The 25,893-nt window shown below is 48.0% G+C and overlaps 1 protein-coding gene across 2 annotated transcripts in view; it reads right to left on the reverse strand.

Annotated features, from left to right (window-relative positions):
* Positions 1-608: 608 nt before the first annotated feature.
* Positions 609-25,893, reverse strand: part of Slc28a1 (solute carrier family 28 member 1) — a 45,502-nt gene continuing 20,217 nt past the window's right edge. The window contains exons 8-17 of one of the 2 annotated variants that reach the window (XM_052178231.1): positions 23,242-23,322; positions 18,484-18,564; positions 15,518-15,643; positions 10,683-10,813; positions 7,345-7,513; positions 7,047-7,244; positions 3,018-3,099; positions 2,393-2,491; positions 2,177-2,288; positions 609-1,927 (exon numbers count right to left, since the gene is read on the reverse strand). In XM_052178231.1, the coding sequence (XP_052034191.1) occupies positions 1,855-1,927; positions 2,177-2,288; positions 2,393-2,491; positions 3,018-3,099; positions 7,047-7,244; positions 7,345-7,513; positions 10,683-10,813; positions 15,518-15,643; positions 18,484-18,564; positions 23,242-23,322 (1,152 nt within the window). In that variant the 3' untranslated portion in view covers positions 609-1,854. The remainder of the gene's footprint in view (positions 1,928-2,176; positions 2,289-2,392; positions 2,492-3,017; positions 3,100-7,046; positions 7,245-7,344; positions 7,514-10,682; positions 10,814-15,517; positions 15,644-18,483; positions 18,565-23,241; positions 23,323-25,893) is intronic. The other variant, XM_052178241.1, reaches the window with a different exon arrangement.

Below are 25,893 nucleotides of genomic sequence, written 5' to 3' on the forward strand. Positions count from 1 at the left end.
GTGTGCACCACCACCGCCCTTGGAACAGAAACACTTAAAGCACCATTGTCACGCCTGACCCCAGTGTGTGCAAACGTTTGCTTGTGTCACAGTCGGGGAAACAAAGCAGTGTGTCTCAGATATTCGCCCAAGTATATTCCATGAAACCTTCAAAACGATGTTTCCCCCAAGGAAAGTTCTTGGAGCTGGGAGATGGTATGCAGTATGAGATATTTCATGTGCCTGCCTCTTTAAATGACCCTGTGCAGTTCAGTGACAGTGACTTCTGGGAACAGGAGAGGATGTAAAACCATCAGAGGCTGAGAGGAGACTGAGTTAGGAGTAGGTGTAGACAGGAGAAGTAGGACTGGGGGGCAGGCAGAAGTGGGGTCCAGGGGATGGAGGAGTGGAGTCAGAGTAGGAGGAGAGGAGAGGAGAGGAAGGGAGGGGAGGAGGGGAGGGGCGAGGACAGGAAGGGAGGGGTGGGGAGAAGATGGAGAGGAGGAGAGGGGAGGGGAAGGGAGGGGAGGAAGGGGAGGGGAGGGAGGAGAGGGGAGGAAGGGGAGGGGAGGGAGGGGAGGGGAGGGGAAAGATTCTGAAGAGTGAAAGGAAATCAGAGGCATGTGAAAGTGACTAGGCTGGCCGACTATGAAGAGATGATCCCTGGGGACAGTTGGGCCAGGAAAAGCCAGGCTGAGTAGAGTAAACATTGTCAAGAGACAGAGAAAAGAAGAACCGGAAGAACCCACAAACAACATAGGTACAAGAATATAAAGACAAAGAATTATAAACAAAAAGTAACATTTTTACAAAAAGCTACAATGCTGCATGCTCTTAAACCCTGCAATCAGGAGACAGAGATAGGAGGAACTTGGAGAGTTCGAGATCAGCCTGGTCTACTTAGTTCCAAACAAACAAACAAACAAACAAACAAGCAAAAAACAACAAAGAAAGCTCTTGGGCAGGCAGATGGCTCAGCAGGTAAAGAGCTTCCCCAGAACTCATATAAAGTAGAAGAGAACCAACTCTCAAAAGTTGTTCTCTGATCTCCGCACCTCTATGGTGGCACTCACATACATACCACACACACAAATAGTAAAGGTTTTGAGTTACATTTTATGTTTTTTTTAGTTGGGAGGAGCAGAGCATGTGTCATGCACACATGCAGAGGACAACATGCAGAGATGATTCTTCTTTCCCCCTGGGGGCCCGGGGGGGGGGGGGGTCAGAGTTAGTTCATCAAGCTTGGCCGCAGATGCCTTTACCCACTGAGATCTCAAAGCCCAAATAAGAAGTCCTTATGGCCCAGGTGTGATGGTGCACACCTGTACTCCCAGTGCTCAGGGGTGATGGCAGCTGAGGAATAGGGTCACCTCTGCTGCAGCCTGAGCTCAAGGCCAGAATGGGCCGCATGAGAGCCACTACCTTCAGTGAGTGCAGTGTGCCAAACCTAGTGGGTCCTGGGCCGCTCTGACATCACACCTAATGAGATGACACTCTGCAGGACACCAGTTTGGAAAGCACTCTTGGGGACTGGGGGAAGGAAGGTCTCTAGAGACAGCTTCTGGGGGCACCCAGCAGATCGGGTGCCTGGGAGGGAGCAGGGAGGAGGCTTTGGCCAGGTGCACATGAGGGTCCCAAGGAAAGTGGAGTGGAGAGGACCAGAATGTCGGCTCTCGGAGGGCAAGGGAGCCGGCCGGACACGGGAACTCACGCTCAGAGAGGTAGGACGTGGGAGCAGCGCTGGGACCAGGGTGGGAGGCATCGTTCAGTCACAGCAGCACCCTTTCCCAGCTGTACGGTGGGAGTAGCGGTGAGTCCCGTGGCCTCTCTGGGATGGATGAGCCCTGAGGTTAGGAAGATGCTCAGTCCCAGCTATGTGCAGACTGTGTGGTTGTAAAATCGACAGCAGTTGTCCAGTGCCTCTTGGCCGAACTCCAAGCTGGTGCTGAAGAGAAAGAAGCACGATATCCAGGCCACTTATGTAGCAGTTATAGGCTGTGCTGCCCTGGGAAAGTCACTCCACATCTCTGGTCTACCTCTCCTCCCCAGCCTCTATCCTTAAGCCTTCATTTCTTCCTCTCTCGGTCACGGCTGCCACAGCCATAGCATTCCTAGCCTGGGACCCTGAGCCCTAGTCCTAGAAGCACGAGGCACTTGGGACTTTTGCTCACACACAGCCCAGGCAGGCACTCACTTCTGGAAGACTTGGCGGCAGCACAGGTAGACCTCAAAGCTGCTGCTGTTGACAGTTTGGTTCAGAAGAGACACGCAGTCCACCTCGCCCCCCCTGGGCACATAGAGGATCCCTGCAGAAGGAAGGGATTTGGGGGCCTGGCTCAGGGGCCAGCCCTGCCTGAGAGGGGCTAGAAAGCAAGGGGTCAGAATTCTGAGGTGGCTGGACGACACTCACCTGCCACACAGGCATTCACCAGGGACACGAAGGCCCCTGTGATCAGCGCCCGGAGCACAATCTGGGAGAAGTCACTCCTCCGCTGGGGGACCAGGGAGGCTGCAAGGGGGCAAGAGAGCTTAGGGCCAAGGAGGCCACCCACCCCCTCTGCCCATTTGCTGAAGCTCTGGCACCACCTCCCTGGCACTGCTCTCTGGCCCAGCTCATAGCATCCAGTGATGGATGCCCCCTTCACCACGCCCACTGTAGCAGGAGGAAGGATAGAAGCTGATTGTTGAGCGCTCTCTCTCTCTCTCTCTCTCTCTCTCTCTCTGTCTGTCTCTCTCTCCCAGCCCCGCACCCCAAAAGGCTGCTGTGTCCATTCGTGCAGAGGCACATTCAGGAGGGGCCTTCCTCTCCCTGGCCGGCTGTGAGGAGATAGTGGGAAGCGGGAGTAAGCCAGAAAACTCACATTTAGGGGGAAAAGAAAGCAGGAGAGCAGAAAGGGGCCCGGGGTGAGGGTGTCTGTCCTCCATTACCTGTGACCTCCTTCCTTTACCTGCGTATTGTCCCCACAGCCCCCCCCCACCACCCCTAGACGTCCCCCTGTCTCCTGGGAGCCGCCCCCGCCCAGCCCGGGACTCACTCAGGCCTCCCAGCATGATGCCAATGGAGCTGAAGTTGGCGAATCCACAGAGGGCAAAGGTCGTCAGGATTTCTGCTCTGACCTGAAAATGCAGATCACAAGGAGACCTTGCCCCTGGACGTGGAGCACCCCGGCCTTAATTCACTCAGTTCCTTTGTGGCCTATGGCCTTGGAGCATGCTGGCCAAATGCTCCATCTTAAGTCAACTCTACTTCACCACCCCACACAAGCCTCTGACTCTCTCTCTCTCTCTCTCTCTCTCTCTCTCTCTCTCTCTCTCTCTCTCTCTCTAGGCTGTCCTTCATCCTGTATCCATAAGACACACCTTTTTGTTTTGTGTTTTGGTGACAGAACCTCAAATTGTCCTAAGCTGTCCTTAAGCTCATTATATCAAGGATGATCTTCAACTCCTGATCTGCCTGCTTCCTGCTCTGAGGTCACAGACAGTAATCTACAGCACCGTGCCCAATTTGAGCGGCGCTGGAAGTCGAACCCAGGGTTTCCTGTGTGCCAGTCCAGCACTCCGTCGGTTGAGCTACGTCCCCTGTACAAGTACCAGCTTTTTGGGTTCTGATTCAGGCTGATTTGGTGTGCCAAAGGCCCCCCTTTCTCCCATCTCTGCAGTCTCTTGCCTCTTTCTGGTCACTGAAAATACCTGTACTTTGGGGGCTGGAGAGATGGCTCAGTGGTTAAGAGCACTGACTATTCTTCCAGAGGACCTGAGTTCAGCAACCACTGGTGGCTCACAACCATCTATAATGGGATCTAATGTCCTCTTTTGCCATACAGGTGTATATGCAGATACAGAGCTTTTATATATATATATAATAAATCTAAACAAAAAAGACACAAACCTCCCCTTATTAGGAGCTTAAAATTAAAACAAGCAAACAAAGATGGAACACTTTGTAAAAAAATAACTGCTTGCCACTCAAGCCTCACACCATAAAGTTAATTTTAGACCACTGAAGAAAATAAGCATTTTAAACATAAAATCATTGGCTACAGAGGGCAATAATGGCTGTAGCGCAGTAGTGACCTTGGGGCTGACTAAACACACCGAGGCTCACAGAGCCCAGTAGCAGAAGCTGTGTAGATACGGCAGCTGAGCCAGAGACAGAATCCAGTCCTGTCTGGCTCAGCTCCTGGTCTTAACATTTCGCCCCATTGTTTCTGGAATTTGATGCTTACAGGGCCATGTTATAAGATTAGAAAAGCTGGGCGGTGGTGGCGCACGCCTGTAATCCCAGCATCTGGGAGGCAGAGGCAGGCGGATTTCTGAGTTTGAGACCAGCCTGGTCTACAGAGTGAGTTCCAGGATAGTCAGGGCTACACAGAGAAACTCTGTCTCGAAACAAACAAACAAACAAACAAAAAAAGCCAAAAAGAAAAAAAATAAGATTAGAAAAAGGGGAATGGAAAAATAGAAATCTTTCAGAGAGAAATATTTGGTATAAAAAAATAAAATTCTTTCAGATAAAATGAAGGTGAGGAAATAATAGGGGAAAATTACAGAAATCCATAACAGAAAGAATCTAGGCCTGGTGGCCTGGCCTTGTATTCTTAGTTAGGTGGAGGCGGGAAGGTTGTGAATTAAAGACTTCCCTGGGTAACTTAATGAGACTTTGTCTCAAAACAAAAGTGGAAATATTTCTAAAGGTAAGAAAATTTTCTGGAATTCTTTTCTTTAAATACCTTTGATAAAATGTGCTTTGAGGGCTGGAGAGATAGCTCAGTGGTTAAGAGCACTGACTGCTCTTCTGAAGATCCTGAGTTCAATCCCAGCAATGGTGGGTCACAACCCTTTGTAATGAGATCTGATGCCCTCTTCTGGAGTGTCTGAAGACAACTACAGCATACTTACATATAATAAATAAATATTTTTTAAAATGTGCTTTGATGGTATGCCTGCACATATGTCTATATGAAGATATCAGATCTCCTGGAACTGGAGTTATAGATGGTTCTAAGCTGTCATATGGATGCTAGAAATTGACCCTAGGTCCTCTGGAAGAGCAAGCAGTGCCCTTAACCACTGAGCCATCTCTCCAACCCTCTTGGTACTCTCTAGGTAGCCAAGAATGGCCATGACCGTCTGCTCCTGCCTTACTAACTGGGGATTGGGCTTCACAGTTTACGCCGTGCTGGGGAGCAAACCCAGTGCTTTGTGTATCTGCTCAAACCCTCTCTGCCAGATGAGCTCTGTCGTCAGCCCCCAAACATGCCTTCCAATACAGACTTCCGGGACAGCCTTATTTCTGGTGGTAACTGTGGAGAGGCGCACTGAGGCCACACTTAACCACTACCACAGCACTTAGGAACGCTGCTCCAGGAGGGCATGAGGTTTTACTTAACCACATTCCAGGAAGCAGGGAGAGTTCTACACTCAGATATTCACTTCAACATCATCATACACACAGCCAGATAAGGAGTTCAGCTGATGACCCAACAGCACAAGACTGGAAAATATGGTGGACACTCAAATTTGGGCCTGTGAGACGGCTCAGCAGGTAAAACGCTGTCATTACGCATGACATCCTAAGTTCAATTAGCTCCTACAAATCACCCTCCAGCTTCCATATGTGTGACATGGTGTACACACACACACACACACACAGAGAGAGAGAGAGAGAGTGAGTGAGTGAGAGAGAGAGAAAGAGAGAGGCATACATATATACAGAAAGACATGAGCACACACATACAAATACTATTATATAACTATTAAATAACTATTATTATATATTTTAAAGATATATGAATTTTGGAGCCAGGCATGCTGGCAAACACGTTTTAAGCCCAGCATTCAGGAGGCAAAGGCTGACCTGGTCTACAGAGGGAGTTCCAGGCCAGCCAAGGCCACACATAAAACCCCTGTCTCTTTATACCAAAACAAAAATCAAAATAAACAACCAAACAAAAAAGGTAAGTAAATTTACAGTGGTGTATAGCTTAGTGTTTAGCGTCCACAAGGGCCTAGTACAATCTCAAGCATTGAAAATAAGAAGCTCCGTACATCACGATGAGGTGGGGGGAGCTGGCTGGCTACACTGTACTGTGGGAGCAACTGTGTAAACTGTCTTAGAGCAAAGGAAGCTGGTCACATGGGTGTGGTGGCACACGCCTTTAATCCCAGCACTTGGGAGGCAGAGGCAGGGCCAGCCTGGTCTACAGAGCGAGTTCCAGAACAGCCAGAGCTATACAGAGAAACCCTGTCTCGAAAAAAAAACAAATAAAAAAAAAAAAAAAAGAAGAAGCTGGTCACATCATAGACTTACACCTGTGATCCCAGCAGAAGCCGGGGAAGACAGAAGCAGAAGGAGCTCAAGGCCACTCTTCCATATATCTGTGGTGGGCGAGCCTGGGCTACATGAATCCATATCCCCAAAATAACACATGAAAAAGAAGAAAACAGATAAAAGCAATAGCTGCTGTCTTAGGATAGTGGGATTATTATAGACATTTCTTTTTTAATTCCCAACATTAGGTTATGACCCTGTACTCTTTTAGAAAGGCTAATTTTGTTTGGATTTTTTTGCTTTTGTTTTTGTTTTTTCGAGATAGGGTTTCTCTGTGTAGCCCTGGCTGACCTGGAACTCACTCTGTAGACCAGGCTGGCCTCGAACTCAGAAATCCACCTGCCTCTGCCTCCCAATTGCTGGGATTAAAGGCGTGCACCACCACGGCCTGGAAAAAGGGGATTGCATAATTACATAGCTTACATAATTTTGTTCATGGCAGTGTTTTTAGAATAAATGTTAATATCCCCTGTTTTCCAAAACAGAGGCAAGGCACAGTAGCTCACCCAAGGCCAAAGCTAGCAGTGGCCTGTCTGGAACGTGGCCTCAGACAAAGCTCTTTCTGGAGCCCACAGTGCAGCTCTGTCACTAGAGCGAGGGGGCAGCCAGGCCTGTCTGGTCTCCCAGGATAGCAGCATAGGGGTGGCTAAGCATCTCCTCAGTGTGTCTCAGACAGGCTCAGGGAAAGAGCTGTGCCACCCCCGTGCTGTAAGGAGTGGATGAGAACACTCACCGAGATCCACTGTTTCTTGTCACCAAGCCACTCCTCGGCCCCTGCCAGGCGTCGCTGCTTGTACTGGGAAAGCTCTTGGTAGGCCACAAACTCGTTCAGAAACAGCTTGATGCCCAGCAGCTCAGCCACTACCGGACAGTCCTCCCAGGCCACACCCATCAGGAAGGCCACAGGCCGCAGGACGTAGGAGCAGATGAGCTAAGGAAAGGGGGACAAGAGAATTGGGTGAGACGGGGGCTCTTCAGGGCGTCCACCTATCATTCCCTGTCCTGAGACCATCCCCCCAGCACAGCCACACCTGGAAGCTGAGTCCCTGGATATCCACCATGTCCCCCAGCCAGGAGAGGGCCGCGTTGATGAAGGCCAGTACAGCCAGGAAGGCAATCAGATTGGCAGCAATGTTGGCAACGACCTTCACTGAGATGGCAGCCCCAGCGCTGGCTGCTTCCACGAGGTTCTGAGCATCTCTACCGTTGGGATCAACAGGTGTCATTATTGGCATGTCCCTATAAGCAGTAAATGTCCCCACCTCATAGGTGCAAAGGGGAGCCTTGGACAGAGGGCTTTGAAACCAAGGAGGCTTATTTTCTTTCTTTGACAAGGAGATAAATGACGTTAAGAGAGGGGGAAGGGGGCCCTGCTGGCCAACAAATGAGAACGCACCCAGGTTTTTGCGCTATGCTACAAGATAGAAGTTGATGGTTCAATGTGTCTCGGGACACTGGAGAGCAAGCTGGGCATAACCAAGTTGTGTTGTAAATGTAGTATAGCCCTCAGATGTTGAGGATTTGAGGAGAGGGAGAAGGAAAGAGAGAGGGAGAGGGAGAAGGAGAAGGGGAGGGAGAAGGGGAAGGGAGGGGGAGAGGGTATCTTAGTTTTTGTTTGTTTGTTTGTTTGTTTGTTTGTTTGTTTCTTTCTTTCTTTCTTTCTTTCTTTCTTTCTTTTTTAGTCATGGTCTCTCTATGTATCTTAGTTCCTGGTTATCCTGGAACTCATTATATAGACCAGGCTGGCCTAAAACTCAGAGATCCATCTGCCTCCCAGATGCTAAGATGCTAAGACCTATGCTACCATGTCTAGCCTCTTACTATTTTTATTGATCACATGGATCACAAAAAAATGAAAATGTTTTTGATACGTTAGATTAAGCAAAAGATTTTAGTAAGAGCATGTGCTTTTCTTATTTTAAAAAATAGGCCAGAAGCCAGACATGAGGGCCAGCAGAGCTCTGTAAGTTTGAGGCCAGCCTGGTCTACATAGTGAGTTCTAAGCCAGCTGGGAAAGAAGGTTATGTCTATAGAAGAAGATGCTAAGGCCGGCGGCCTGAGCCTGCTGCTTCGAGCTCACATGGCAGAAGCAGGGAAGGAGCTTTCGCCGGAGTCGTTAGGACTGCCTGCCTTCAAGATGCGCTGAGCTCTCCTCCCAAAAGCCTGCATCTCTCTCACCTCTGTGGTCTGCAGCTCTTTCCCTCGTGAGCTCTTCTCTTTCTCAGTCTCAGAAGGAAATTGATTGATTGTCCTGCAACCTCCAAACGAGTGCTGTGGCACACATGCAGCACCCCCACACACACACACACACAATAAATAAAATGCAATAAAAAGTTGTCTGGGGCTGAAGAGATGGCCCAGCAGTTAAGAGCACTTGGTGCTGGCAGAGGACCCAGGTTCAGTTCCCAGCCTCTACTTGGCAGCTAACAATTGTCTCTAACTCTAGTTTTGGGGCGTCTGGTGCCTTCTGATCTCCACTGGCACAGACATGCATGTAATATACGTTTATGTACATGCAGGCAAAAAAGAATATACATAAAAAGAAATGTGTGTGTGTGTGTGTGTGTGTGTGTGTGTGTGTGTGTGTGTGGTTTACTAGAAAATATAAAATAAAGGTTAGGGATGTAATTCTATAGGCAGAGCACTTGTCTCACATGTGCAAAGTTCTGGGTTTCATTCCCCAAACCCCATAAATTAGGAATGATAGTATACACCTATAATCCCAGCATTTAGGTAGTGGAGGCAGGAGAATCACAAGTTCAAAGTCATTCTCAGATATAAATCTAGTTTGTAGCTGTTACAGTTGGGGGGGGGCGGGGGCAGAGGGAGGGGAAGAGGAAGTGGGGGGGTGATAGAGGTGGTGCATAGTCGCTTTCACAGGGCAGAGCAGCCCCAGCGCCTCAGGAGGTGTGAGGTTTGGATTGCTCCTTGTGCGGTCTTTTCAATGTCTGAGCACAGGGAGTGTGGAGACAGCCTGGGCTGGCCTGGAATTTACTGTGTAGTAAGAATGGCGTCTAGTTCCTAACTTTCCTGCCTCTATCTCCAAGTGTTGGGATTACTGACATATGACACCACACCCAGCTTCTTTTCAACATTTTAAAAGATTTGGTTATTAATGGTGGTGATTAAGACTGACAAAAGGCAAGTTAGGAACCTGGCATTCTACTTGTCAAGGTGAGGCTGCCACCTGCTGGCCAGAGGTCAGAAGTGCAGAGAGGATATCGGGGAGCGGCACCAGGCCACAAAGAGCTGAGCCACCCTGGTGAGCTAGGCCAGCCCCGTTTCTCTTGCTGGTCAGAGAAACAGGTTATGATTTGAAAAGTAGGATCAGTGCTTGCTGCTGCTGCTGCTGCTGCTGCTGCTGCTGCTGCTGCTGTTTTTCTTTGGTCTGTTCTGCCTAAGCCAGTTGCCCCGTGTAGCCTACGTTGGTCTTGACTTTGCTCTGTAGTCAGGCTGGCACTGAACTCTCGATTTTCCTACATCAACCACCTCAGCAAGTATGTTCCAGATGGAGATTAAAGGTAACTGAGCTGGGTGGTGGTGGCGGCGGCTCATGTCTTTAATCCAAGTACTCGGGAGGCAGAGACAGGTGGATCTCTGTGAGGTCAAGGCTAGCCTGGTCCACAGAACAAGTTCCAGGACAGCCAGGGCTACACAGAGAAATCCTACCTTGAAAACAAACAAATAAGCCCGGCAGTGGTGGCGCACGCCTATAATCCCAGCACTTGGGAGGCAGAGGCAGGTGGATTTCTGAGTTTGAGGCCAGCCTGGTCAACAGAGTGAGTTCCAGGACAGCCAGGGCTACACAGAGAAACCCTGTCTTGAAAAACCAAACCAAACCAATCAAACCAACAAACAAAAAAGCCAGCAAACAATCAAACAGAGCGACAAGCTGCACTTCCAGAGGACCCAAGTTCAATTCCCAGCACCCACATGGAGGCTCACAGCTAGCCATGTGCCAGAGAACTCTATATTCTCTTCTACAGGCAAACACCGTGCACATTAAACAAATAAATTAGTTCTGGGGAAAAGAAGTGTGTTAAGACTTAGAGGTTAAGAGCACTGACTGCTCTTCCGAGGTCCTGAGTTCAGTTCCCAGCAACCACAGGTGGCTCACAACCATGTATAATGAGGTCTGACGCCCTCCTCTTACATGCATGAAGACAGAGCACGCATGTACATAACATACATTCATAAACACATCCTTCTAAAGAGTGTTTGCACGTGAAGCCACACCAAGGAAGCGCTGGAAGAGAACGGGCCAAGCTCCAGGGAAGACAGACATGGGTCACGGACAGCGCTGTTCTTTGACACCTCTACCCCCACGCCTGGCATTAGTGCACTTCGGAAAGCCCCCTGTTGCACTCACCCATACGTCAGCTTCACGCCTTCCTTACTCCGGAACTTGGACTCCTCCACCTCTGGGTAGACCAGCTTGGAGAGGGCCAGAGCACAGGGCGCCGCCATGACGGAGGCCGCGATTAAGGAGGCAGCGTCGATCTGCAGGAGCAGCAGAGAGGGTGGGCTGGGGCTGGCGAGAGTGGGGTGCTGGCTTAGCCTGCATGAAGCCATGCCTGTGATCTCCAGAACCACATGACCACGCAACCACGTGACCACGCGACCAGGCCCGGAGGTGCCTGCTTGTAATGCCCACCCTCGGAAAGTGGAAACAGGAGGAATTCAGGATCCTCCTCAGCTACATAGTGAGGTCAAGGTCAGCCTGAGACCCTGTCTCAAAATATAATCAATCAATCAATCAATCAATCAATAGGGAGGTTATGAGGGACAGGTAGAAGAAATGAGGTGGCACAGGAACAGGTTTTTATGTGGATAATACATTCTTGTAAGTATGACTCCACTGTACTACAGCTGACCTGATCATTAATAATTCTTTTTATGTTCAGACGATCTCCCAGGACTTCTGCGAGGGCCCATGAGATGGCTGGGCTGGTAAAGGGGCTTGCTGCTAAGCCTGACAATCTGAGTTCAAGTACCTGCAACTGACATGGCAGAAGGAGAGAACCGACTCCTGCGCGTTGTTCTCTTCCATACACGCACACACATATACATATATACATATACATACATATATGCATACACATATAAGATACACATATATACCACATATAAGAGACATGTAAAAAACAACAACAAAAAAAGAGTGGTCACTCTTTCCTTAAAAACCAATACTTCTGCAAGGTAGGTCAAGCAAGTGACAATACCCCATCTACACACAAACTGAGGCCCCAGAGGATAACTACGACTTGCTCCAAACAAAGGAAGAAGAAGTAAAATCCGACGCTGCCTTTGGCTCCGATTTCACTGGTTCTCCTCCTCGCCCAGGCTGTCTCTCTCTGACCACTAAGCCCGTTCTGCTTGAGGAATTTGTCACAGATTCAGACAATGCTCCAGAACTTTTAAATGTTGTCTTTAGTCCTTAGAAGATGGGATGAGCAGCTGGGCGGTGGTGGCGCACGCCTGTAATCCCAGCACTCTGGGAGGCAGAGGCAGGTGGATTTCTGAGTTTGAGGCCAGCCTGGCCTACAGAGTGAGCTCCAGGACAGCCAGGGCTACACGGAGAAACCCTGGGCTAAGCCCAGAGGGCTTCCTTCTCTGTTCTAAGCATGCCGAGGCTTGGTCCTGGAAGCTTCTAGCCTCCATACTATCAAATCTTCCAGGCTGACTGAGTCAGTGCAGGTTCTCTCAGCTTCTGACTGGACTGCTCTGCTGGGCCTCAAATAACTCTGACAATATATGACAATATATGCTCTAATCTTCTGGATCCTTCTTATATATATGACAATATATGCTCTAATCTTCTGGATCCTTCTTATATATATGACAATATATGCTCTAATCTTCTGGATCCTTCTTATATATGTGACAATATATGCTCTAATCTTCTGGATCCTTCTTATATATATGACAATATATGCTCTAATCTTCTGGATCCTTCTTATATATATGACAATATATGCTCTAATCTTCTGGATCCTTCTTATATATGTGACAATATATGCTCTAATCTTCTGGATCCTTCTTATATATATGACAATATATGCTCTAATCTTCTGGATCCTTCTTATATATATGACAATATATGCTCTAATCTTCTGGATCCTCCTTATTCTCTGGTTCACCCTTGTCTCTGTAAAAGTGTCCTAGTAAAACCGCCTCTCCCACCCCATCTGTCCCTGCACTGCTCTTAAGTAGCCTCTTCTTCTACATAAAGGTGTGTCATTCTTTCTGGATCACACAGACCTAGAAGGTCTTTTTGGATGTAACCCTTGTCAGAGCAGCCGTGTTGCTGGGTTAAAATTCCTCTACAAGAACTGAGGGTTGGGATGGATGAAGCAGGCGGCCCATCCCCGCCTCTGCATGGCTCCTGTGCAGTAAAGGAGTATAGCCCCTAAGTTGTATTTTTAATACCTATGATGACAGGGCACTCACCACTTCAAGGCAGCCTGTCTCCCTCGCTCCTGTATGAGGGAGTCAGCCTCCTTCAACAGCCTGGAGGCCCTGGGTCTGTCTCTGTCAGTCACACTGGACAAGTACTCCAGCAAGATCATAAACCACCACCAACTCTGAGGGGGTGGGGCACTTCCAGAACACACACCCTCACTGCTCCAGAGACAGATGGACAGCCACTGATCTACTCACCAAACTGACATCAGAAGCAAGCATCTCACTGACAATGAGCAAATAGCCTGTTCTTTTAAAGACTTGTTGATTTTGTGTGAATGGACATTTTGCATACATGTTTCTGACTATTTTCAGTCTATCCTTTGTGGCCAGGTGACCAGTATGTCTGCCCATTTTACAGATGTGGAAACTAAGCAACAGAGTCACTTTGCCCACTCAGGATCTTGCAAATTCTTGTTTCCCTTGGGAACAATTCAATAAGAAGCATGAGTGGCCAACTCCTGAATGTTACCATGACCAGCCTGGGTTCAGAGACCCCTGCACCAAGAGACCAATTTGTTTGGATTTGCAGTGAAAGCTGGTGTGTCTATCCTAGAGCCTCTGTAATGACAGCATAGTCGAAAATGTATGTGGAGATCATGATGAAATGATTCAGTCAAATAACAAAAGAGAAGACCTAGGCTGGCACTGTCCGGTACAAACATGAGAGAAACCATATTTATAATGTCATTCTTGCTAGTCTTTAGATACAGTCTTCTGTAGCCCAGGCTGGCCTCAAAGTTGCTATGCAGTTGATGGTGACTCAAATTTGTGATCCTTCTTGTCTGCCTCCCAGGTGTTGGGCTTTTTGAATTGCGAGCCTTCCAAGGTTGGCCGAATGCAGTGGTATGTTTTTCTCGTGATGCTGGAGGCAGCAACCGGGCAAGCCCCAGGCCCAGGTCTGCCAGGGGAAGCTTGGTGCTGACAGTGTACTGTCTATGACGAAGGGGTAGTTCCCACTTAAGATACGTTTGTTGGTGTGTTTGCTGGGTATAGCCTCACTGTACATCTGTGGGGGTTTGTTTGCTTTGTTTTAATTTCATTTCAAATAGGGTTTCACTATGTGACCATTGATCCTCCTGCCTCAGCTTCTGGAGTACCGAGATCACAGGTGGTGACAGACGTATTCATTCATTCATTCATTTTTAAGATAGGGTTTTTCTGTATATCTCTGATTGTCCTAGAACTCACTCTGTAGATCAGCCTGGCCTCAAACTCAAGAGATCTGCCTGCCTCTGCCTCCCAAGAGCTGGGAGCAAAGGCGTGTGCCACCACCTTCTTTGGCTTTATTTTATTTTACTTCTTTTAATGTGGTAAGATACATCCCCTGCCTTTTAAGTCCTAGATAATGACTAGAGGTGTCTGCAAAGCTTATGTGTCTAGAAAGAACATGGGGACAATTTTAAAAACTGATCACGAGGCCCAGAACAAAGTTAAGATGTTTAAAGACCTTAAGATATGCAAGTAGTGTGTCTAATATGTCACCATTGAGAAACAGTTTCACCAACAAAGTGTGGGGTTTCACATTTTGTATGTTGCCAGGCAGCAGTGGCACATGCTTTTAATCCAGCACTTGGGAGGCAGAGGCAGGTGGATTTCTGAGTTCGAGGCCAGCCTGGTCTACAGAGTGAGTTTCAGGACAGCCAGGACACCACAGAGAAGCCCTGTCTCAAAAACAAAATAAAACAAAAATTTGTATGTTTAGGTTTTATTTTTGACTTTTGAGGCAAGATAGCCTTCAGTTCTATGTATAGTTAATGACCAAGGACTTCCGATCCTCCTGCCTATGCCTCCCAAGTGCTAGGATTACAGTTTTTTTTTTTTTAAAAAAGTAAACTGGGGCTGGAGAGATGGCTTAGAGGTAAAGAGCACTGACTGCTCTTCCAGAGGTTCTGAGTTCAAATCGCAGCAACCACATGGTGGCGCTCACAACCACCCATAGTGATGCCCTCTTCGGGGTGTCCGAAGACAGCTACAGTGTACTCACATACATAAAATAAGTAATTCCAAGAAAAAAGAAAAAGAAAAAGAAAAAAATTAATGTGTGTGTGTGTGTGTGTGTGTGTGTGCGCGCGCCTATGCTATTGTATTGTGATTTTTTTTTTTTAGTTTCAATGCTTTATTATAGAAATTAGGAAGAGAACAGGAGATAGAGAAGTAAAGAGAGAAAGAGAAGACAGAGGGATGAGAGCTGGCCATGACCAGGTGGAAAGAGGGGAAAGAACGGGGAGCGAGGGGGGAAACAGGGAGACAAGAACAAGGACGAGAGAAAACGAGAGAGAGCTTGTCTTGTGAATTAAGGGTCCAGCTTGTAGTACTGGATTGGCCCATGAGAGGATTATGATACACATCATTCAGGAGGGCAGATGCCCAGGGAAAGCCTACATGTGGGTCTATGGAAAAGTGAGCACACATTTTGGAGTTAGATCTGAGTTCAGATCCTGACTTTAACCACTAATTTATTCTCTTACTTATCTTACTTATCTTGAGCCTCAACGTACTTATCTATAAAATGGGGGTATTAAAGCATCCAGCATAGTGCCTAATATGTAATAACAGCTTAGTAAAGGGAATTCTGGGAATCTGTCCCAGCGGCCATTTGAAAAGTCTAACCAAGTACACTTGTTCAGTCAAACTGGGCTTTGAGACATGCCATGGCTGCTATGACTAGGAGCATGTGGGGCTTCCAGAAAGGTGATTTCGGGGCTTTGGCAAAGCCAATCAGAGAAAGGTTCTACCTACCCCAAAGGAGATGTAGGCGCCCAGGAGGCTGCCAGCAATAGTAGCATAGCCTCCAGTCATGACAACGTGAACTTCAGAGAGCGTCATGTCTGCCAGATAGGGCCGGATCAGCAGCGGAGCTTCAGTCTACAAACAAGTCAGAAGGCAACAGTGAGCTGGGGTGGCGGCGGTGGGGGGGACTGTCCTCACTGTAGGAGTGATGGTCGCAGTTCTTGACGGAGAATCTCAGAGGAGACAGAGGGTAGGTTTCCATTCAGCCGAGCCTCTCTGGACCTCATTGTCCTTACACCCTTGTGACAGGTCCTGCGTACCCCACCCTACCCCGCCGCTGTGTGTTAACTCTTACCTCACACCTGGGCACTCAGTGCTTACCATCTGAGACAGAAAGGACCTGTCATTTTCCAGGGAAGCAAACAGAAGCTTGGAGGGGAAGCAGGGGGTATCACCAAAAGAGCGGCCGGGCATGCAACGGGCATTTGCTCTGGGGCTTGTGGGGAGTCTGGGCCACTCTTTATTTGTCCGGTCTAACTATGGAGTCTCCGTCACTCTTGGTAGTGTTTGCAGGACGGGTATGATGGGGAACTCTTCACCGTCACGTGACTAGGTTTAGAATCACCATGGAAACACACCGCTTAGTGTACTGCAAGGGTGCAGTCAGAGAGGTCTGAGGAGGGACAACCCACCTGCCCTGAATGCGGATACACCATCTTGTAGGCTGGGGCCCCAGAATGAATACAAAGTAGAAAGTTGTAGGGGATTATGGAAATCAACCCTGTGAAGGGAAAAGTGGGATGGACAGCGAAGCGCCACAGGTTCCTACAACTCCTCGAAGAGTCCTGGTCTGCTGTATTAGGTCTAAATACAGCATGGTATCTAAATACAAAATAGTCTGCTGGCATTAGATCTAAAATGGCTCCCAGAACACCAGTGAAACAGCAAAAAGGAATGGAAGCCAAGCGGTGGCTGCTTCCCCCGGGGCTGACGAACAGCAGGACTTTACAGAAGTCCTAACTCCTCCCACTTCTTCTGAGTAACCTCATCAGGCACGACGTTCATTGGAGCCTGGTGACAGTGTGGTGAGATATGATTGGCCAAGGATTTAGGAGCTTGGGATTGGCTCAAACACTGTATATAAGCATATGCGCTGGGCAATAAACTCAGATCTGCACTCTGATGCTGGTCTCCAGAGTCTGATTGCCCGGGATTGGTCACGTGACTCTGCTGCCTCTCACTCCATCCACATCCTCAGTCCTATACTCGCAGACAGTAAGCTGAGCACCCATATTTGTCTCACACCCCTTCCTACAATGTGACCAACTGTCTCACATTCACACCACCATGACCTCTCTGCCATGACAGCCTGTACCCCTAAACTGTGAGTCAACAGGCATCTCCCTCCTTCCTTAAGTTGTTTCTGAAGGGTGTTTCATCACAGATGAAAGTAAAGCAACCAAAAGCCGGAAGTGACAAGAAATACAGACACACCCTTACACACATCTTTAATCCCAAACAATGAAGGTAAAGTTAGTTTGTATAAGGAAGCACCCAAGTTTGAGAGTGATGTCTAAATGAGTGGCAGACAAAGTGATGAATCAGAGAAAGATTTGACACAATAGGATACACCTAACTCTCACTAGAAGAGAAAGGAAAGGGAAGCTATTTAAAAGAGAGCAGGGGGGGTGGGTAGAGGAGGCAGTTTTACCAGAACAGTAATAGACAGACAGATTGCAGAGAGAGACAAGCTAGACCAGAGAATGAGAAGGAGCCAGAAGATTAGAACATATTGCCAAAGTTAGTAGGAGGCTAAGCAGAGCAATTCAGTGAGAAACTGAGAGAAGCCAGATTGGATCAGTCACCTTGGAGAGGAGCTTAAACTAGAACAGCTGAGTTGACCAGCCAGAGTTCAGAAAAAAAAATTAGGAAGCTCACTAGAGTGAACTTATTCAGCAGTAAGTCTCAGGGCTAAGAACATTCCTGGCCTAGATTAGATTGTATGGAAGCTAGACGCTTCCAGGACTGGGCCTAGGTTAGCAGATGAGACAGCAAGCCTCTGAGATGACAATTACATCAGATGAGTAAAAGTTACTTTTACATCTTGCACCATAACAAAAAACAGGCCAATATTTTCTTAAAATAAACAAACCTCTAAACTACCCAACGAGATAAGGAATCACTTGGCAAGGGTATCTCTTAGGGACTCCCTGACTTCCACAGTCTCCTTCTTGGGAAGGTTAGGCCTGCAGAGACTCAGGAGTCCTGGTGTTGGCATCAAAAGACCACTTTTGCAGATTGGCTCCAAACTCAGGATGTCACACATATGTGACACCTGTTGCTATGACAACCACATACCTTCCCAGAGCCCACTTCCTGCCCTCGGCCCTGAGCTTATGCCACAGCATATATGAAAGAGAGACCTTTCCCCACTCTCCCCCCTTTTCTTTTTCCCTTTGTCTTTCTCTCTGTCCCCTCTTTGTCCCCAGTAAAACCTTTTACAAGTGGAATTGCTTTGGCCTGGTGTGATGTGTCCAGACCCAGACCTGAGCTGCTATTCTAACACATCACCTGGTGCCTTCAGAACTATATTATTTTAAGAAATATGTTTCAGAAAAAGGAAAACTAAGACAGAATGATAGAGTGGAAAGAAGCCTGATCAGGGAAAAACAAACAAAAAGCAACTAAATGTGTCTCTACTTATCCCTGCAGGATCTTGGCCAAGCGATTCATATCTCCCTAGCCTCAGTTTCCCTGCTTATCCTGTCAGTATCCAAGACAATGACAACAGCCCAGGCTGAAGTGATAGAAGTGCCAAATAGACCAAGTCTGGGTTTGGCAAGACACAGGCAGGACACTCAGCATGCCCGGGTGCCGGCCTTCTGTTTTCCTGGGCACAGGTTAAATGGCTCTCCCTTGAGTTAGAGTGGATCCCTGGCTGCCTCCGATCTCTTTGGGGTAGCTGCAGGACCTACCTGGCTCACAAAGATGTTTCCTGCCACACTCAGTGTCTCAGTGGCTGAGGTACCCATAGTGACCTGCATCAACCAGGCAATCTGGAAAAAAGCACAGAGTACTTATGAGTGGACATTAGCAAGAGAGTTGGGAGTGAAGGTGCCTTAGATATCTTCCAAGCCCGGGCCCTGCTGTGGTTTAAATGGTCCCTCCAAAACTCATACTGAAATTTAATTAGCATTGGAGCAATATAAAGAGGTGATCAGGGGACTGGGGAGATGGCTCAGCATTGAGGTTTGGTCTGTTGCTATGAATTAAAATAGTAAATTCTGTACCAGAGAATTCTCACCTTTAAAAGCTTTTGTTGTGGTAGCTGGAGAGATAGCTCAGTGGTTAAGAGAACTAACTGCTCTTCTGAAGGTCCTGAGTTCAAATCCCAGCAACCACATGGTGGCTCACAACCATCCATAAAGAGATGTGACGCAGCTGGGTGGTGGTGGCATACACCTTTAATCCCAGCACACACCTTTAGTCTCAGCACTTGGGAGGCAGAGGCAGGTGGATTTCTGAGTTTGAGGCCAGCCTGGTCTACAGAGTGAGTTCCAGGACAGCCAGGGCTACACGGAGAAACCCTGTCTCAAAAAACCAAAAAAAAAAAAAAAAAAAGTAAGAAAAGAAAAGGAAAAGATGAGGTGGAAGATCAGCAAACTAGCTAAGGTAAGCAAACTGGGTAAGACATTTGTCACCAAGCTTGATGGCCTTAGTTTGATCCCCAGTACCCACCCAGTGGGAAGAGAACCAACTCCATGCCTTCTTGTGCATCTGAACACAGCTACAGTGTACTTAGATATAATAATAAATAAATCTTAAAAAGAAAAAAAAACTTTTTAAAAAAAGCATTTGTTGTGCAAACCTTATGCCTTGATTTTTAAACTATTGGTTAAATAAAATTGCTATGGCCAGTTACTGTACGGATTAGAGGGAGGTAGGTTTAGAGTGACCTGGCTGCAGGTGGGTGAGAGCTGAGGAGGAGAGGGGGGAAGAATGAGAGGGGAGGAGGAAGCCGCCATGAGGGGAGATGGACCATGAGCACGTGGCCAGGAGAAACAGCGAGTGTCTGGGGTACACTGCTAGGAAGGTAGCCAGGCCGGCAGCTAGAAAAGATGAGGGGTGACTGTACTGGCTGGTTTTGTGTGTCAACTTGACACAGGCTGGAGTTATCACAGAGAAAGGAGCTTCAGTTGGGGAAGTGCCTCCATGAGATCCAGCTGTGGGACATTTTCTCAACTAGTGATCAAGGGGGGAGGGCCCATTGTGGATGGTGCCACCCGTGGGCTGGTTGTCTTGGGTTCTATAAGAGAGCAGGCTGAGCAAGCCAGGGGAAGCAAACCAGTAAGAAACATCCCTCCATGGCCTCCGCATTATCTCCTGCTTTCTGACCTGCTTGAGTTCCAGTCCTGACTTCCTTTAGTGATGAACAGCAGCATGGAAGTGTAAGCTCAATAAACCCTTTCCTCCCCAACTTGCTTCATGGTTATGATGTTTGTACAGAAACAGAAACCCTGACTAAGACAGTGACCTCTAGTAATTGTCAAAGCCAAATAAAATAACCATAGTCTGAGACTCATTTATTTGTAAGCTAGTCGGGGATCAGCTTAAATTGGTTGTACTACAGCTCAATTGGTCAGGTAGAGTCCCAGGACCCATGTACAAGCATCCACCTGTAATCTCAGTGCCGAGGAGGGAGAGACAGGAGGATCCCTGGACTTGCTGGCCAGCCTTTCTACCCAATCAGTTCAGTGAGAGAGCTTATCTCAGAAGATGAGGAGGAGGATCAGCAAACTAGCTAAGGTAAGCAAACTGGGTAAGACATTTGTCACCAAGCTTGATGGCCTTAGTTTGATCCCCAGGACACACCCAGTGGGAAGAGAACCAACTCCTGCAAGCCGTCCTCTGATGGCTACACATGTCTGGCATGCATCCAAATATGCATATTTACATGGGTTTGTTTTATGTGTATGTGTGTGCTGATGATGGAGGCTTAGAGAAAAGGGGACCAGGTTCCCTGGAGCTGGAGTTTCAGGGAGTTATGAGCTGCCAAGGTGAATAATGGGAACCCACTATATCCTCTGCAAGGGCATATTTCTAACTGCTGCGGAGCCATCTTTCCAGCCCCTGGAGAAATAATTTTAAAACAACAACAACAGCAGCAACAACAAAAACCATGTTGGCTGGACATGGTAACACACATTTTTAATTCCATGACTCAGGAGGAAGAGACAAGCAGATCCTGTGAGTTCAAAGTCAGCCTGGTCTACATACTAAGTTCCAGGACAGCCAGGGCTACAAAATAAGACCTTGTCTCAAAAAAAAAAAAAAAAAATCACTCACCATAATGTAAATTACAGATGGGGAAATATCTTAACCAAGCCTACATCAGACTGATATCCAAAATATATAAAGAACGTAGACGCTAACAAACCAAATAACCCAATTTAAAATGAGGCAGTGTTAAACAGAATTCTCAAGAGAGGAATCCCTAATCGCTGAGAAGCACTTAATGAAATGTTCAACACCAGGGACATGCAAATCAAAATTCTATCTTCTATCTACTCTGAGATTCTATCTTACACCTGTCAGAATGGCTAAGAGGGGGCTAGGAGAGAGAAGAGAAATTGATGGGGGCATCTCTGGGACAAGCTGGAGACCTGGTAGCAGAGGGTAGGTTCTAGGAGTCTATGGGGGTGACGCCAGCTGAGACTCCTAGCTGCTGGAGATATAGATGTTGATGCGGCCACCTTTCATAGCCAGGCAGGACTTCCTGTGAAGGGAGAGGAACATCAACCCACCCGTGAAACCTTCAACCCGAAATCTGTCCTGCCTACTAGATGTGCAGGGATAAAGATGGAGCAGAGATTGTAGGGAATGGCCAGGCAATGACTGACCCAACTTGAGACCCATGCCATGAGAGAGAGCCAACCCCTGACACTATTAATGATACTCTGCTGTGCTTTCAGACAGGAACCTAGCATAACTGTCCTCTGAGAGACTTCATCCAGCAGCAGATGGAGGCAGATGCAGAGAACCACACCCAAACATCAGGCAGAGTCCAGGGAGTCTTGTGAAAGAGTGGGGGGTTGGATTGAGGAAGCTGGAGGAGCTAAGAACACCACAAGACCTACAGAGTCAGCTAACCTGGGCCCACGGGGCTCACAGAGACTGAATCACTGACCAAAGAGCATACAGGGGCTGGATCTGGGCCCCCTACACATTTGTAGCAAATATGCAGCTGGGTGGAACAGGGGCTGTCTTTGACTCTGTTGCCCACCACTGGATTCCCTTCCCCTAACTGTACTGTCTGGTGGGGACAGGATGTTCCTAGTCCTGCTGGGACTGGGTGTCCCAGGGTGGGGTGGTACCCAAGAGGGGCTTCTCCTCTGAGGTGAAAGGTAGAGGGTAGCTGAGAGAGGGACTTGTAAGGGGGGGGGGGACTGGGAGAAGAGGAGGGAGAGGTTTGATAAAGTGAATAAATAAGTAAGTTAATGAAAAAAATTAATTCACCATAATGTCTAGCCTGGTTTTCCTCAGTTACCTAACTACAGACTTTCTTTTCCAAGTACCATTTGGTAGCACGCCAGGGTCTAGAGTTCAATGGGAAAGGGTTTGGGACATATTGTACTAGAGAGTTCTTCTCTGGAATGTTTCTGTGCCGCTGCTGCCTCTCAGCCTGTCCTTGGCTAGCCTTCCGTCATAAGCATTTGGAATTAGCCTTCCATCCTATCTTCCTCTGGTCCAGGTCTATCATTCTCCATCTCTCCAGCCTGGCTGTAGAGGACGTGGATTCTTTCCTGCTTATACCACCATTTATCCAAGCCCATGGTGGAGCCCATGCTCCAGATCCAGGGGCAGACGCCTCTTCTGGATTCTGCACCATAAGCACTTTTTATTTTTGCTGTCATCCAAAGGTACTACTTATCCTGAGCTCTGCTGGCTAAAGCCTCAGAACCTTTGGCTGGGTCTGATGCTTCCCAATGCTGTACAATGCTAACTCTTACATCCTAGTCATATGCAGATTTTACAAACCTGAGCATGGTAGGGCTGCCTACTCAGCAGGTAAAGGTGTTCAGTGCCAAGCCTGACAACCTGAGTTGTCCCACATGGCAGAGGGAGGAAGCCAGCTCCTGCAAGATGTCTTCTGACATCCACATGTGCATCCTGGTATGCATGCATGCATGCACACACATGCACGTGCACACACAATAAACAAATAACTCAACAACTTAAAAAGTAAACAAACAGATGAATAGTTCTTTTAAAGAAAGCATATTTATACCAGCTAAGCCTGGCCTATCTGGCCTGGTGTTATAATCTCTGTGGATCATTTTGGTATAATTTCACTCCTAAATCCCATGTTGCCTCCTAGACCCCCAACCCTCCCTCCCATTAGAGACAGCATTAGATTTTGTGCCATTTTCCCCTAGTGTCAGGACAAGAAAACTTTGGAAGGAATGTTTGATTAGAAATAGATTTGGAGAGAATGTAAAGTGTGGGAAGAGAGCATTCTGGGAAGGTATGGGCTTCAGGAGCAAGAGAGTTCAGGAGGGTATGGACCCTGGGAGCAGGGGATTCTGGGAAGGTGTGGATCCAGAAAGAAAGAAATTCTAGGGTAGGGAGGTTGACCTTGAGCCATGGGACTCTGGGAGAGTGCAAACGAACGCTGAAAGGCTGTTCCCCGGAGCTGGTGACTCAGAAGAAGCACGCCAGGCCTTAGGACTCACCTTCAGGATCACCCACTGCATGAGACCCAGATAGTACAGAACTGACATGACGCAGCTGAAGAAGATGATGATGGGCAAAACCTGAGGGAGACAGGGTCCTGGGTTAGAGGTGTGGCAGGGCCAGGCGACAGCCCTCTCCTCCAAAGCCTTCTCTCAGAGGTCTGCCAGGTGCAAGGGGAAGCTCTGGGGTCTGTGTAAGAGTCCAGGTGATCCCCAACACAAGCCTGTGCTGGGCTGTGCGAGGGCCTGCTTTCACCCCCTGCTTCTTCACCTCTGTCATAAGAGAAATCCTTCTTAGGATTGTCATGAAGGCTAAAGGAGCAGCCTCAGGTCTAGCACATTCATGAACTTTCCTACTTCTGCATAAACTCAATTCCGGTCTATGACTCTGGCTCAGGGGTGGGGGCTCCCTGCTCCATGGGCCTGAGTGAGGGACCCTCCTTGGTGTGGCTTTTTGCTTCTGTTCAGGGCCATCAGGGTATCAGGCTTGGAGCAGACATATCCTCACCCTGCAATTAGCAATCTTATCTTGTCACCCCGTTTCCTTTTCAATCATGCCAGGACTTTCAGATCCATTCCATTCCCTCTACAGTCCACCCAGAGCTTTCTTGCTACAGCCCATTTATTGATTGATTGATTGATTGATTGACTGATTGTTTTTTAAAGATTTATTTATTTTATATGAGTACACTGTAGCTGTCTTTAGACACACCAGAAGAGGGCATCAGATCCCGTTACAGATGGTTGTGAGCCACCGTGTGGTTGCTGGGATTTGAACTCAGGATCTCTGGAAGAGCAGTCAGTGCTCTTCACCGCTGAGCCATCTCTCCAGCCCCTATTTTATTGTTTTAATTCTGTGTATATGAGGGGCATGGTGCAAGCACATGAGTAAAAGAGGTGTGTCACGTGCCCTGGAACTGGATGGATTTCAGGCGGTTGCAATGGACCACCTGACACAGGTGCTGACAACCACACTGGGGTCCTCTGCAAGAGCAGGGCCTGCTCTTTACATCTGTCCAGCCCCAACTGCAGCTCATCTGTAGTAGCAGAGTTTGCATGCCTCTTGGCTTAGAAGCCCACAGCACGGGCACCCATGGAGAGCTAAATGCCCGGAAAGGAGAACAGGGAAGCTCTTGGAGTCTCCTGAGCAGCTTGCACCCAAGTCTTGAGTATATGAGCTTTCCTAAGCCCTTCTCCCTCCTCTCATGCTCCTGATGAAAATCAAAACAGGAAGTGGAAAAGGAGGAAGATGCTCCCTGCGGGACCATGAGAGGCAGGCTGTCAGGTGAGAAGGGAGAGCCTCACCATGGGCATGGTCTGCGTTATTACCTGAAGGAAAGGCAGGAAGTTTGTGTGGACCAGAGACATCATTTGAAGGGTGTGCAAGTGACCAGTGGCAGCAGGCATCTGAAAGTGAGTGGCTGAGGGGCCAGGGCGTGGGGGACATGTGGCTCCTGGGTTCTTCTTCCCATGGGAGTGGGTGTCCTAGCTGTGTATTTCTTTTTAAATAGTTCAGAAGTCTGGCAGAGTTGCTAAGGCTATGGGAATTCACTCTCATTAAAAAGTGGGAAAGATGGGCTGGAGAGATGGCTCAGCGGTGAAGAGCACTGACTGCTCTTCCAGAGGTCCTGAGTTCAACTCCCAGGAACCACATGGTGGCTCACAACCATCTGTAATGGGATCCGATGTCCTCTTCTGGTGTGTCTGAAGCCAGTGACAGTGTACTCACATACATTAAAATACATAAATAAGTCTTTTTTTTTTTTTTTTAAAAAGTGAGACAGTTGGGCCAGGTGGTGGTGGTGCACGCCTTTCATCCCAGCACTCACTCAGGGGGCAGAGGCAGACAGACCCCTGTGAGTTTGAGGCCAGCCTGGTCTACATAGTGAGTTTCAGGACAGAGAAATCCTATCTGGAAAAACAAAACAAAAACAAAAACAAAAACAAAAACAAAAACAAAAGAACGGAAAAAGGAAAAAGAAAAGCTGGAATATTAAAACATCACGATAGGGAGCTGGCCAGCTAGCTCAGCCAATAAGCGTGCTTGCCGCCAACCTGACCACCTGAGTTTCATCCCTGAGACCCACATGGTAGAAGACAGATCAATTCATTGTTTTCTGACTTCGACGTGGTGCTATGGCCTGTGTGTGTCTGCACTCTCACACATACACAGACACACAGACACATAGATATTGAATAAATCCTTTTAAAACGGAAAAGAAGGCACTACTCCCAAACACTTATACCCTGTGTGCCAGAACTGTGGGGAGTTTGGTTTCCTTCCTTCCTTCCTTCCTTCCTTCCTTCCTTCCTTCCTTCCTTCCTTCCTTCCTTCCTTCCTTTTCTTACTCTGTGAATATCCCATCTGTTCCTCTATTCTTTTTCCTTCTTTGTGGGTGCTAAGGATCCAACCCAGGACTTTGTGCATGCTCTGCAAGCACCTACCACACGTTCAGTCCGTGTACCCTGTTCCTGTAACATTTTTCAAAGGGGGGCAGCAAAGCAGAGGAGAGCCTCGGAATCATCTATTTAGTTTTGAACTTGGTGGTTGTGGGAAGCCCATGGGATCTCCAAGTGGAATGTCCCACTGGATGAAAGGGTCCAGGGCTGAGAGGGAACTCTGGATGGGGACTGGATTTAGAACTTGGGTTC

This window comes from Apodemus sylvaticus, chromosome 1, assembly GCF_947179515.1.
Source record: "Apodemus sylvaticus chromosome 1, mApoSyl1.1, whole genome shotgun sequence".
Classification (NCBI taxonomy): Eukaryota; Metazoa; Chordata; class Mammalia; order Rodentia; family Muridae; genus Apodemus; species Apodemus sylvaticus.